The following is a 15,440-nucleotide window of genomic DNA, read 5'->3' as shown; positions in this document are numbered from 1 at the left end:
TTCTTTCTCCCCCCCTTTTCTTTCTCTCTCCCTCTCCTCTCTCTTCCTTCTCTCTCCACTCCCTCCTTCCTCACTTTCTCTCTGTTTCTCGCTCTCTCCTCTTCCCTCTATATCTCTCTCCCCCATCTTGGCTCTCTCTCTCTTTCTTCTTCATATTACTTCATGTTCTCTGTTTTTAAAAGAATTTAAGTCATGGAACTTTTTAGGGATCTCTATTTCTAGTACTAAAGACTTAGAGGCGAGGGGGATCTGTGTGCTGTTACTCTCTGGTGTCATCTGTAGGGTTCTGTACTCTCCTTTTAGCCTAAACTTGCGCAAATTCAGACAGCGTGACAGTTTATTGGTTTCCACACACATTTCCAGCATACAAGACCTGCGCTGGCCTCTGAAGTCATGTCCTTTTGGGCACTGGTTCATATGTACAAGGCTGCAAGATTTTAGGGGCAGCGGGAGGGATGGAGCATGGCTCCAAATATTTTTTGCAGCCGTAGATTTATCTTGTGTTGTGACTTTTCTGTGTTTCTTTTAGTGTATTATCAGATAGAAGTTCTCTGCGCCTGGCATCTGGGATTGTCAATACAGAGCTGGACGTCAACGTACAGCGCACTTTAGAAGACAGCCTAGCGACGGAGGCGTACGAGAGGCGGATACGGCGCCTGGAGCAGGAAAAGTTGGAGCTCAGCAGGAAGTTGCAAGGTGCTTTGCCAGATCTGCACAGCTGCCCAAAAACTTTACAAGTGTATCTCTGTGAAAAATAAAAAAAACATTCAGTACATCTCTGCAGTACAAGAACATTTCCACATGTTTTGTCTCTTTAAAGTGACACTAAACTCTGGAGTTAAATCCTAAAAATACATTCAAGTAACTTAACTATTGACACAAATGTATCTTATTTGTGTGTCACTCGGCTGTAGATCCTCAAATCATCTCTCAGTTGGTACTGACACTGCCCTTCCTTCTGGAGGGTGACTACTATTGTTCCCCATGGTCCGTATGCGTGTTGTAAAGTAGTCACCGCTCCAAGCTCGCTCCTGTGATGGACTACAATCTCATGTTTAGTTTACTAATTTGTATTGAGATTGTAGTCCATCACAGGAGTGAGCTTGAAGCGGTGACTACTTTATAACACACACAGGGACCATGGGGAACAAAAGTAGCCACCCTCCAGAAGGAAGGACAGTGTCCGCACCAATTCAGAGATGATTGGAGGATCTACAGCTGAGTGACACACAAATAACTCTGCCTGGGATTTAAGTGCAGCAGAGGCAGCGTTGTAAGCTCACTACAAGAAGTTGTAGTGAGAAGAAGCAGGGTCATCGGATATTTTTTGTACTGCTACCTCATATGTAGATACATTAATAAAATCCTGGCAAATGTTTTGAAGCTGAACCCTGGGATAAGCATTTTTTTATTTTATTACAAGAGTCATGTGTATTCTTCCTGAAATCTTGGTGAGTTTTGTGTATTTCTTCCAGATCTGGGCAGTAATCCAGTGTGACACTTGGAGCTTCCTGTAATAAAGACCGCTCACTGCTGCTCTCTGTCCCTGTGCCGGGTGACTGGTCTTGTCTCCGCCCTCTCCTTTAGTTTTCTGCAGGCAGCCTGAAGTGGGTGCGGTCTGCTGGGCCCCCACCACAGCTCTGCTCTCTGTACAGGCCATGTGCAGCACAGTGATGATGTCATGCTACATTTACAAGTTCATATCTGGGTCTGCACAGCCATTTGGCGCTCAGAAACTGGGTTCATACCCTTTGTGGCTATTGAGGAATGTAGTCAAATGGAAGTGTTTGTGCCCGGATTTCAACTTTAACTTTTTCCCACCCTATCCAAAAATTAGGGTTTTATCAATGAAAAGTGTTTGAAAATGTAGAAAAATATCTAAATTGATGAACTAAGCCAAATGACCTCGCTGTCTCTCTCCTCTTTTTTTTTTTTTTTCTTTCCCAGAATCCACCCAGACTGTGCAGGCTCTTCAACACCCCACTGTGGATGGCCCGGTCACCGCCAATAAGGACTTGGAAATCAAATCATTGAAGGAAGAGATAGACAAGCTGAGGACACAAGGTACACACATCCTGCGTCTGTGGTCAGGCGGTGTGGTATACAATACAAATGTAAGGGATGGTGAAAGGATAAAAGCACCAATCCACTGTTATACATCTAGAATGAGCCTTATTTGTGATCAGCAAGGTAAGCCAACACGATTTGTGGGGCTACAGGGGTCCCCCTTCTTCAAGGCTTGAAAAATTAGAAGATACAAATGTAGACTTGGCTGTGAGAGATCATAGAAAATGCACCAGAGTTCTGATCATCTAGGTAAAGGTATTTAAATCTGATCTCCGGCCTTCCCTTCAGTCTGATTTTTGACCCCCGGTCTTCCCTTCAGTTTTATATCTGACCTCCGGCATTCCCTTCAGTCTTATATCTGACCTCCCGCCTTCCCTTCAGTCTTATATCTGACCTCTGGCCTTCACTTCAGTGTTCCAAAGTGAACCTGCATCAGGTAATTTTGAGAAAAAAAGGGTCACACATGTTGCTGTTATCATTATTATTACAGGTACTTATAGCGCCGACAAGTTACGTAGTGCTGTACATAGTTGCACATTTGCATCAGTCCCTGCCCCTGCCCTCAAGGAGCTTACAATCTAAGGTCCCTATCTCAGATGCATACATGCGAGGGCCAATTTAGACAGGAGGCAATTATCCTTCCAGCATGTCTGTGGGAGGAAACCGGAGTGCCCGGAGAAAACCCTCACAAACACAGAAAGAACATGCAAACCTGTTTTGCAGATAGTGATCTAGCCCAGATTCGAGACCCGGGGACCCCCAGTGCTGCAAGGCAGAAGTGTTACCCGCTACGCCACTGTGCATGTTGCTTAAACCAGTGGCGTCACAAGGGGGGTGCGGCCTGCACCCGGGTGCCACCATTGGAGGGGTGACACCAAAATGACTGACAGTCATTTTGGTGTCACCCCCTATGAAAAGTCAGGCACTCGGTCGCGGACCGAGAGCCCAACAGTGTCAGGAGAGAGGAACGTCCCCTCCTCTCTCTATCGGCTTCCATCACCAAGATGACTGCCCACAGGTGTCAATAAGATGACCGCACATGCACGATGACGTCATCGTGCACGCGCGTGGCAGCATGCGCGATGACTTCACGGCAGGGTGTCACCTGGTCTCCACTCCGGGTGTCACCCAGCCTCGGGACGCTCCTGGCCTAAACCCCACCCATTCAATTTACTAGGTTAGGTTGACAAGAGCTATGCAGTGCAATTGAACTTGATTGTCTCCCAGTGCAGAACCTCCCACTCTCAGCCTGATGCCGTAGCTGCTGTGCATTGGATTGTGACAAGATAATATAAAGACAAATTTCAGCCCCTTATACTAGCAGTTTTTTTTTTTTATGCATTTTTAATGAAGGTATAACTGCACTCGAGGGTGTTTTTTTTTATATTTTAATTTTCTGCATTCATTGTTACTATAAGATGTTTTCATAGCAGAGATACCTCTGTGATAATATATTCTGTTGTATGACTCGCGTCTCATTTGCATCCGTCACTTTCCATTTGGCTAGTGCTGTAATGTGTTAGTGTTTTTTGTGCACGCTTCACAAAGGCTTTAAGATGGCTGCAGACTGAGGAATGTGCTGCTAGGATTTGTGTTGAGTCTCTGACCTGATTTAAGACACTCCTCTGGGACAGGATGATATGATTTATCGGAACATTGCCGCTATAACAGCGGAATGTGGAAATATCATGTGCGTAGTTTGTGTTCTGCCCTTACCGACGTCCCATCATCGCTTGTAGCCATGGACTGTTGCATCTGTCAGGACCACTTTAAGACATTGATGGGTCATAGGGCAGACAACTCATGGCTGGGCCCCCAACCAATCTGTATATTCCCCAAAAAAGCTTCTAATACCAGAGCTAGAGAGAGCTACAGGCCTTCTGGAACTACGAGTCTTATTGTTCGTAATGAGGCTCCGCATAGGTTTCTCTCTCTGTTTCATTCTCTACAGTGCAATGTGTTGGGCAGGAGGTCACCTGAAGCATTGATGTGTTTCATACATTGGTGGTCCAGTCAGGGCCGGATTTACTCTCTCTGCTGCCCCAATGCCAGGTTCCTCAATGCGCCCCCCTGTATGCAGGCTGCATACAAGTGATCTCGGCAACATAGCCAAGATCACTTGTACAAAACAAGTGGCGTCTTCCCCGCTGTACATTTAGCTCTGCTTGCCCAAAGCCGGGCTAAATGTACTGAACAACTACCCACCGGGCACCAAGAACTGCATGTCCCGGGCGTCGGGAGATAGGAATTCCACACCCCTGCTGCTCCTCTACTCCCTGCTGCCCCGAGGCCGGGCCTCGGTTGGCCTTGTGGAAAATCCGGCCCTGGGTCCAGTAACGTTGCTTATGTGTATTTCAATGGTCAATTTTAGCAGACCTCGGTGTCCCTGTAGATGGCCATTTATGTAACACCCGCCGCAGTTGCATACAGAACTGCACTGGAAGAAGGCCGAACTGTGTGCATGTGTCTGGTGGGGTCCCCAGGATTTGAGGTCTGATGATTGAGAGTTGTTACACATTCTTAAACACTGGCCATCAGAATATCAAATAAATGCGTTTCTTGACCTCTTTAGGCTCAGACTGATGGAAGAGAAATGGCTCCAGTTTTGGTGGATCTCCTGGACCACCAGGCTCAGGCAGCTGCCCCTTTGTACCACATAGTTAAAGTTGCCCTGGCAGCTTTGTTGGAAGAGAGTACAGTATGTGTTTTAAATATTTGCACCCATCTCACAGGCTGATGCGTCCTCAGAGTGCACATACTAGGGGCTTAATACATAACTCCTACCTCAAGCAGATTTTACCAGAGTGTATGTCTACTCAAAACTTTTTTCGTTTTGGATAGAGTAAGGAAGAATTATAACCATTGTCATGTCTTTCTTTTTCATTCATTGAAGGATACAGCTTGATCATAAGAACTTGACTGATGGGTTTATATCGCCACCTGCAGGAGTAGGATGCTAGACATAGAGACAATCCCGTGGCCTCTGCTGGTGGCCAAATCCCCCAAATGCAACAGTCAACTCAGTTTTTTTGCCCAGTGCTCCGGAGTTAGGACCTAGTTTTCTGTCCTGCTCTTTTAAGTCTAGGTTTTTATGCATCTCACTGGAGAGATTTCGCTTCATGTCGCGACCTGTAGCAGGGGTGTGGAAATTTTTGAAAAAACTACTTGTCCAAGGACTAAAGCGGGGGCCGAATCTACTTGTCCCAAAACCGTATTTAGCAGTGCTAAGAAGCGCTTCTCCTTGGTCAGTGCCGTCCCAAATTACTTGGGAAAGTGAATATACCCTTTAGGGTTGGTGCAGACTTGGGGATTCCCAGGACGTGCGATCGTGTGTGGTTGCATACAGCGGTTGCATCCGCATGTATGGGGTTACATCTGCGTGGCAATCGCTGAAAAAAAAGTAGATGTACCAATATCACGACATGCACCGTGCAGTGTTTTCAACCGTGATCGTGTGGGACCACCTGGGCTGTATTGCAGCAGGTAAACGCGCAATCTGCCTGGCATGACTGGGGTGCCATTAGAAAATAATGGCACTGACAGCACGATCGGCGATGGTGTGCGATTCCGTGACCACCTAGCCATCCGCTCGGTTTCGTGCACGATGACTGTGCAGTCACTGATTGCACACCACTGCCAATTGTGCTGTCAGTGCCATTATTTTCTAATTGCACCCCAGTCGGCACGATTGCGCGTTTTCCTGCTGCAATAGAGCCCTGCCCGTGCGGTTGCACACGATCGCAGTTGAAAACACTGCACGTTTATTCGCATGCAGATGGGGGCAGCGGGGCTGGTTTTCTTTTTTTTCAATTTTTATTTACTTCATTTGTTTTATTTTTTTTACTTGCTCGCAGCGCCGCTCTCGATGCTCTCGGCGCTCATTTAAGAGAAGAAAATCAGCCCTGCTACTTAGCCGTAGCAGGGCTAAAACAGTGAAAAACGCACTTGCCCGGTGCCCGGAACTACATGTCCTGGGCGTTGGGCGATACGAATTCCACACCCCTGTGTAGATACAACAGGAAGTGAGGGAAGTCTCCTATTAGACAGCTATTAGTTAAAAGTATGTGAAGGTTCTCATTCATCCAGGTCATGGTTTATCTGTAAAAAATAAGTCAAGGCAACTGGAGGAAAAATACAGCAAGTCCAGTTGCCTTGACTTTTATTTTTTACAGATATTAGTCAAAAGGTTTTCGAGCTTATTTAAATGCTGATGAAATCACTTACAATGAATGCTGCTTCTTGGTGTTTAAAAGTTTTAGTTTCCTACAGAATCAGCTGGCCCCCTGATCCAGTTTTAGGGTGGCTCCTTTCCCTTGCAAGACCCTATGGAGCCACCCTTGTGTGTGTTGGTTAGCGGTGTGTGTGTCTCCACAACAGGCGTGGAAAGGCATGGCACTCCTCTGCTACCCCTCATCCCTCCTCCTTTCTCCGTGCTAATAGATGGACAACTGCTAGAGACTGCTCTGTCCCTTGTGATCTTGTACTGGACAGGAAGTTCAGGGAAGCCGAGCTGAGAGAGTTGGCGCCAACTGTATTGAAACATGATGACTGTAAGTGCTTGACCAGGAATTAGAAATGCATTGCTGCGAATGTTTGTGTTTGATCCGGATTCATTAAAAAAAAAAAAAAGAGTTTAATATACTACTTTAATTGTAGCAACAGGTTCACTTTAAAGCAGAACTTCATGTTTGGAGCTGTTACCAGAAAAAAAATGACATTATTTTACATTTTTGCAGCTGGGAGCATCTGTTCTGCATTCTCACTTTTTTTCATTGCCTCTTCCCAGTAAGCAATCTTATTGCTAATGACGGGTGGACGGGTTAGTTCAGAACCCAGGCAAAGATGGGCCCCTAGTAACACAATGAAACTAAATCTGAGAGGCACACAGAAGGGGTGTTTAATGAATGTAATTGCAGACACCTTGGGGTACCTGCTTTAAAGCTGGAATTTTACGGTCAGATGTAAAATTATTATTATTATTACATGGTATTTATATAGCGCCAACAGTTTGCGCAGCGCTTTGGCCAATAAAATGGCCAATAGGTTCAGTGTAACTGTCGGTGATTATGTGCACACTTGTCAGTTTACTCAGTCAGGGCGGTCCCTATGATAAGGCAGTCTGAGGTGGTTGCCTCAGGCGGCATCTCATTGTGGGGCAGCCGGGTGGTGGTGGGGGCAGCAGGGGGGTAGCTACAGTGTCCCAGTTTGCTAAGAGCTCTTAGTAACCTGTGACGCTCTGTGTGGTGTCCCGCTCAGTTCACTGGCGTCACCGGTTGCCAGGAGCTGGGCGCAACGCCAGACAGAGCTACTAACAGCGCAGTCCAGCGTCCAATTTGGAAAAAAAGGTTTCAACCATATGAATAAAATGTCTGAGAAGGTTCTTATTCATCCAGGTCATGGTATATCTGTAAAAAATAAGTCAAGGCAACTGGACTTGCTGTGTTTTTCTTGAAGACATTTCACTGGTCGTCCAACCAGCTTTCTCAATTCAGAATGACTGGTACATTTATTCCCAGAGAATTTTTGTACAAGTCATTCTGAATTGAGAAAGCTGGTTGGATGGCCAGTGAAACGTCTTCAAGAAAAACACAGCAAGTCCAGTTGCCTTGACTTATTTTTTTACAGACATATGAATAAAAGCTGATTACTAAAATCTGACTACAGCTATTGGGTAGACTTGCCTTAAAGTGATCCAGCACAGAGGTAGGTGCATTCAGAAATGCTTAGGCCTCATGCACATGGACGACCGGGGAGTCCCGCAGCAAGAACATTGGCAGGGAGTGTTAACGTATCCTAGCTAAGGAAAAATCTACATTCCAATGCAATGGAAAAATACAATCCCGTTTGCAATGGAGGCTGAAATGTCTGTGAAGGTTCTCATTCATCCAGGTCAGGGTATATCTGTAAAAAATAAGTCAAGGCAACTGGACTTGCAGAATTTTCCTTGAAGACGTTTCACTGATTTAAAAGAGGTGTGAAAGAGGCCATTTATGTAAACATGGAGAAGCCAATCTTGAATAGAGGTGTGGGGGTGAGGGGAGGGGGTGGGGGTGTGTGTGTGTGAGACATCTATTGTCTGCCACATACAATGCTGTTTTAATACCTCCTAGCTTCAATTATGCAAATGCAATCAACACTTTACCTCTGTGAGGTCTCTAACCCCATGCTGGTTGCAATTAACAGATTATGTGGATTGGAGAAACATTCACCATATTTATTCCCAGAGAATTTTCTACAAGTCATTCTGAATTGAGAAAGCTGGTCGGATGACCAGTGAAACGTCTTCAGGAAAAATACAGCAAGTCCAGTTGCCTTGACTTATTTTTTTTACTGATAGGCTGAAATGGAACTCTAAAATATTAAAACAAACACACAAGTCAAGTTAAAGTGCATATAAAGCCCAAAATAGCAAGATAAAGAATAGAACATTAACAGATAATATACCAAAACCAGCTTTTGCTTCAATATTCAGTTTCAACCCAGAGATTTCCCTCGCAGTACAATTTTTCTCCCATTTAGATGTCTGCAGCAGACTGATGAGCTCATCTCTCTGTCACCCTTTTCTCTCCCCCTATCAGTATGCTCCTTGTTATCACATGACACTGCAGTACACTTGATTGGCACCTTGTGCTGATTCTACCTCTCTGTCTAAGGTCTGCTGTAGAGGAACTGTGAGGGGCTGACACCAAGTCAATGTCAGATACTTACAATCCTTGTAGTTACAAAATACATTTAATGATACTTTAAAGCCTTGGTTCTCAACTGGTGGGTCGCGACCCAAAAATGGGTCGCGACCCCGTGTTCAGTGGGTTGCCGCATGCCTTTCACTTTTCTAAGTGAGAGGCTCCTCTGCCTCCCCCTAGCGCAGCACTGTCAATTCTCGCACCATGCAGCTATTCAAAATATGCTGCCCGGCATCGAGTGTCAGCTTGAGGTGGGATGGGGCCATGGCCGCGAGAGAGCTCCATCCATACTTGCATTGCTTACATCTCCCTCACGTGTCCTGTAGAGGTGCCTGGACCAGAGTGACATAACATTCTGGCTACCGGCACCTCCACAGGGCGTACAAGGGAGCTGTACAAGCAATGCACATATGGATGGAGTGCCCTCACAGCACAGCAGCCCAGCACTGGACCCCAGACTGAGGATCCACTCCAGTTCCCGTAAGGTAGGGAGACTGGGTGGACCTTAAAAAAAAACAAAAACATTTTTTGAGTGTGTATGTGTGTGTGAGAATGTCTGTGAGTGTGCGAGATTGTATCTGTGTATGTATGACAGTGTTTTTGAGGGCCCGTTCACACTAGTACAGTGCGTTAAACTGTTCCATGCAATCGCACCTACCATGCATTCTGGTGTGAGGAGGTGTGTTGCCATTCATTCGAATGGTATCCCAAACGTACCTCCCACCCACAGTTTGTATGCCCGCACCGGAACGCCCGGTAACCTAATGCCATGCCTTCCATTGCAGTGCAACTTGGGTCGCGACTTAATGACCAAGGACAAGTTTGGGTCCTGAGGTTACACAGGTTGAGAACCACTGCTTTAAAGTGTATTTTTACTTTTGCAGTCAAATTTGAGAAAACCGCGCTATATCTTTGTCATGCGTTCCTAATCACACAGCATACGGAAAAATAATTTTTTTTAAAATACTATATTTCTATTTCAAGATGTTTTGTTGCAGCAGGCCACATGGCTGGTTCCAGGTTTATCTCAGCACCTTCATAGTGATCTGCCCAGATAAAAAGACTTAGGACTGAAGGAAATGCACAGAATATTATTGGTTATTGAGAACTTATACGTATAATAAGCATCAGAGATTGTTGATCCAGGGAATATCCGATTTCCTTATGGGGTCTGGAAGGAATCTTTTTTTTACCCTGTTGGAGCAAATTCAACCATGCTTTATAAGGGGTTTTATTTTGCATTCCTCTAGAGCAGTGGTTCTCAACCTGTGTAACCCACATTTGTCCTTGTTCATAAATCTGCAACTTAAGTCGCACTGCAATGAAACGCAAGACATTGTGGTACCAGGCGTTCCGGGCGGGCGATTGAACTGTGGGCCGGAGGTGTGTTTGGGATGCCATTCAAATGAATGGCAATGCACCTCCCACACCAGATTTGCTTGTACGACTCCCTTGCGCGGCCTGTAGAGGTGTCGGGAGCCAGAATGTGATGTCACTCCGGTCCAGGCGCCTCTACAGGACATGTGAGGGAGCTGTAAGCAATGCATGTATGGTTGGAGCTCTCTTGCGGCCATAGCTTCAGCACACCCCACCTCAAGCTGACAATCGGCACCGGGCAGCATATTCTAAATGGCTGCTCAGCGAAAGAACTGACAGTGCTGTGGGAGGGGGAGGAGCCTCTCGCCTAGAAAAGTGGAAGGCACGTGGCGACCCACTGAACACAGGGTCGCGACCCACTTTTGGGTCACGACCCACCAGTTGAGAACCAAGGCTCTAGAGCAATGGTAGGTTACTGTGGGCATAGTGTTTTTCCCCCCGCTTATCTCTATAGGATGAACTAGATGGACTTGTGTCTTTTTTTTCAACCTGACTAACTATTTAACTATGAAATTTGAGGATTGTGTTTCTCTCATCAACTTCATTAACACACAATGGAGAAGCCAGGGTTGTAATCATTTAACCCCTTAACTCTCACAACCCACTCCAAAGAAGAAGCAAGTAGAAATGTTAACTCTTAAGAAGCCAAGAAACCCTAACCCATGTAAAAAGCAATTTCAACTGCAAGAATGTTAAAAGAATATAAAAGAATATGTAATTTTTAAGCTTATGCAATGTAAATGGGAACATGTAACAAATATAAAATAGGTGTGAAAGTGGAAATAGACACGACAAGTACAGAACTGCATTAATGTGCGTCTTTTATATCTGCCTGGAGTTCAGCTGTAATTATAATGCAGTATTTAAAGTCGTATTAAACGCTCAAAGTTTGTTTTCAATAATAAATCCAGATCAATCGAATATACATCACCCAGCACAATATTTCATTAAAATTTTGCACAAGCACTTAGAATCATCATGTTTCCAAACAGCTCCAACTCTCTCAGGTCCACATCCCTGAACTTCCTGCCCAGTACAAGATCACAAGGGAGAGCAGCAACTCCAGCAACTGTACTACTACTAGCTTGGAGGAAGGAGGGGCAGGGAGCTAGGGAGTGGATTGCCTTGCTGTGCCTATGTGTTTGTGGAGACACACACAACTTACTAATAAATAAACATACAAACCCATCGCACTCCTGACCGGATGAAACCCAAAATATAGGGTGGGTGCTTATAATGACCGCGGATGCCTCCGCAAAATAAGTCCAGAAATACAAAAAAGGTCACAAGCACTCCAGCATGTAGAATAGTCAATATTTATTGACTTCTAAGGTGTCACATCATCAAAGGCCACACACACAGCTTACTAGCACACACAAGGGTGACTCCATAGGGCCCTGCAAGGGAAAGGAGTCACCCTAAAGCAGGATTTCAGAGCCAGTGCTCAGGTGACCTTTTTTTTTTTTTAAATTTCGGTAATTTTTCCTTAATATAGTAAAAAAATAAAACCCCCAGTGGTGAATAAATACCACCAAAAGAAAGCTCTATCTGTCCCCAAAAAAGGGTATAAAATTCATTTCAGTACAGCGCTGCATGACGGAATAAATGTCAGTTAAAGTACCGCAGCGCTGAATACTGAAAAATGGCCTGGATGGGAAGGGGGTTTAACACCGCGGATGTCAACTGGTTAAACATCAAGGAGCAGCATCCATTGTAAGTTATTCATTTGAAAATGCTTAAAGGAGACCTATGAGGTCAGTGATATTCACTCATCCTCATAGTTTGAGCCGACCTGTGACAATGAGACTGTCACAGGTCGGCTCAATAGATCGGGAAGTGGGAGAACACATACCGTCGCTCGCTCACTTCTCGATCATGTCCCCGCAGAGAGCCGGGACTGTCACAGCTCTCCGCAGGGATTCCCCCCCGGTCTGATCCTCCAGCGCTGGCTGGTGGAACGGACTGGGTGAGGGGGCGGGTACAGCTGGCTCTGCCTCTAGATAGGCAGAGCCAGCTGTCAATCACGCAGCTTTGTGGATCTCGACAGTAATGTCAGGATCCGTCCTGACTGCGGCAGTCTCAGTATATAGAGAGCTGTAGCTCGCGATATACTGAGCTTTGGGTGACGGGAGGATGCTAATTTATGTCCTCCCATGACCCTTAGGAGAACTATGGGGAAAAGCCCTGACCCCCATAGTTCTCCTTTAAAAAGCTTTTGACTTTACTATCACTTTAAGAAAGTCTCATGGATGGTGGTTTCTGTCTGGAAATATTGCTTATTCAGTGTTATTCTGCCTGGAAAAACCTGGCGATTTCCCTGCCCCGTTCTGTGCAGGACTATAGTATAACCTTGTTGCAGTCTTGTCATGCAGGAGCGGAAAGATGGTCAGCACATTTTGAAGAAGGGGGTCATTATACGGGACCCTGTCTCCTTGCTTGTACATCATTTAAAGGGAATTCTTTGTCAAGAAGGAGCTGCGAGTTTCTGGAAAGGGCCGGCTTCTCCGATGGCAATTCCCAGATGTTGCCGAGCAGTAATGAGCGCAGCGTATAGACATCTGTGATTCTACAACACGGCCTAGAAATAAATCCGGGGCAATCATTGCTGTGTACAAGTGATGACAGAAGAGAGCAATTATTACACTCTGGTACTGGTACCGCTGTCTGCCCGTTACAACTACACCGTGTATGGCAGGCAGAAGATTCTCGTTACAATGAAAGGGTTTTACAGGCAGTGAAAGAGACTTGTGTGACTGTGTGATCTCCGATACCTTGTTCCAGTCTTCTCTCCTTCTTTTATCTAGCCATTCCTGCTCCAGTATTTGCACGTGTTGCTGTAATTAGGCCGGGTGCACATGGTCTTCTGCACCCCCATGTCTTCCGCTTAACTTTTTATTAAAACTCTGTGTCTTTTCAGTGCTGAGAACCGTGCCTCCATACGCTGTGCTTGGGAATGCTAGGGAACACTAAGACCCCATTCAAACTGAGCTACATCAGCACTGATTTGAGCTGAGCGACTTTGAGAGACATTGAGTCGCATGCACATATTGTCGTGCTACATGGCGCTACTTTTGGCATGGACTTCGTAGCTGCTACATTGGGCTGTATCCAATCAAAAGCGGTCTTGATGTGACATAATTCCTCTTCCTGTTTCCTGCCTATGTTCCTGCTTATATTTCTGTGCAAAAGTGATATTTCTGTAGCGCGCCAATAAGCGACACCATTGAAGTCTATTCAGCCAAATCGCACTAAATCAGTCGCAAAATAGGTCATGTTTGAGCTACAAGCGACATTGAGCTACCATGAAAAATATACCAATTTCCTCTTGAAAAATATTGGTGCTCTTCCTGGCATGTGAGCATGCCTAGCCACTCGTGTATATAGTCTTATAGCCAGGGATGTCCTCAGACGTGGTGTCACCTGGAGTGGCTGACAGGTGACACCCCTCTGGTACATCATCGCACATGTTGACCTCACAGGCTCTTACCTAACAGCAGCCATCTAGGTGATGGACGCCTGCAAAGAGAGGAGGGGAAGTTCACCTGGTGGGATAAGGTATGCCAGTGGGTCCCCTCCTCTCTCGTGCAACTGTCGGGCTCTTAGTCCATGACCGAGTGCCCGATTTTTCAGAGGGGGTGACACCAAAATGACTGACAGTCAGTGTCACTCCCTCTAATGGTGTCACCCGGTGCAGGCCACACCTGCCTTGTGACACCACTGCTCATAGCTGTATATCTGTAGTGTGAGATCTCAGGAGATTTGGTGATGCCGCTACTTTGCTACTCACTGTTCTCCTTGCTGGAGGCTCTGATGTAAGGAAGCAAAGGCCTGCCTCTACCAAGATGGTCACTTCCACAGAGATACACAGTGCAGGACAAGGCATTGTGGGTCAGTTAAAGATCAGAATTCAATAGGTCACAGGCAATGTGGTGATTATTCCTTTTCCCTCTGCCTTTGTTCTGCACAGCTTCTAGAGTTCAGTTCCTCTTTAAAATGTGATGCCCCCATTACATTGCGGGAAGTCAGAGCAAAGCCTAGGAACTCAGGAAGTGTGCACCTGGATTGAGGCACTGCTGGACCTCATCTGGTAAGCTCTGGTTAGATTCAGAGGTATGGTCTAGTGATGAAGCTGGGCTTTGTGCAAACCCAGTTCGCCTGAGTTCACCCAAGCCCATTCAAAACTGTGACTGCCAGTGCCACCCCTTCCTCCCAGCCCAATCAGAAGTGGCAGTTGCGGCTGGGTCCCTTTGTGGCGTGTAGCTGCAGGGCAGGGAATGCGTTGCTGCAATTGATTGGTTTGTTGGTCACAGTTTTGAGCAGGCTGGGGCAATCTCAGGCCAACTGGATTCGCAATTAATTGGTGTATTTTATTTGGCCTTAAGATTATTGGGAGTCAGTGTGCCGTGTCTGTGCCCACTACCATTATCATGGCTGATACAGCAAGTACAGGAATGGCAGCTCCTGTTGGTCTTTGGGTTTTTGATGCAGACTTTTCACAGCTTCAATCAATACGTTATCCCGCCGCACCGTGACGGCCTCCAAAGTTTAGCCTGTTAACACAGGAAACACTTGCGAGGCAGCGTTTGTGAACCCGTGGATTATTATATATTTACTGCTGCTGCTTGGAATGTCTGCGTGGTGAGTCACGGTATTTTCTTTGCCTATAAAAGTGATCTTTCCTCCAGGCATGTGTTTCTAATACACCGAGCAAGCTGGAGAGTTTTGTTTCGGTAACACAGGAGAGCATTTTTAGGAATCCCAAATTGTGCCAGCGCTGTAAACGGTAACAGCAGAGAATAGTGCAGACACATTTATCCTGGCGGAGAATGATACTCTTAAAGGGGAACTAGGGTGTATTTTAAAGCGTATGTCTGGGATAAATAATATAAAAAAAATATGCAAGTTCCTGTAGTAAGCTGACAACATTCTGCCTCTGCTGCAATGAAATCCCAAGCAGTGTTGTCCCCTGCTGGATTACAGAACACTTGGGGCCGGGGTGGCCACTATTTTTTGTGTTAAGATCTACTTTTCAGAGGACGAGCTCAATGAGATCTACCAACGATAATAATCTATAATCTCCGTGATTATGCTCCTGGCTGTCTCTCCTTGCTTATCCTCATGGCTCTCTCTCTCCTGGCTCTCTCTCTCTCCCGGCTCTCTCTCTCTCCCGGCTTTCTCCCGGCTCTCTCTCGGCTCTCTCTCTCTCCCGGCTCTCTCTCGGCTCTCTCTCTCTCTCGGCTCTCTCTCTCTCCCGGCTCTCTTTCTTTCCCGGCTCTCTCTCTCCCTCTCCCGGCTCTCTCTCTCTCTCCCCCC

The 15,440-nt window shown here is 46.1% G+C and overlaps 1 protein-coding gene across 1 annotated transcript in view; it reads left to right on the top strand.

Moving 5' to 3' along the window:
• The window catches only part of CDC42BPA (CDC42 binding protein kinase alpha), a 232,860-nt gene that overhangs the window by 143,949 nt on the left and 73,471 nt on the right, over positions 1-15,440 (top strand). Inside the window, exons 11-12 of the mRNA XM_018568287.1 lie at positions 530-696; positions 1,948-2,064. Of these exons, the coding sequence (XP_018423789.1) occupies positions 530-696; positions 1,948-2,064 (284 nt within the window). The remainder of the gene's footprint in view (positions 1-529; positions 697-1,947; positions 2,065-15,440) is intronic.

Source organism: Nanorana parkeri, unplaced genomic scaffold, assembly GCF_000935625.1.
Source record: "Nanorana parkeri isolate BGI_ZX_2015 unplaced genomic scaffold, ASM93562v1 scaffold31, whole genome shotgun sequence".
Taxonomy (NCBI): domain Eukaryota; kingdom Metazoa; phylum Chordata; class Amphibia; order Anura; family Dicroglossidae; genus Nanorana; species Nanorana parkeri.
Note: the sequence above shows the minus strand (reverse complement) of the source record. Positions and strands in the feature narration are given on the sequence as shown.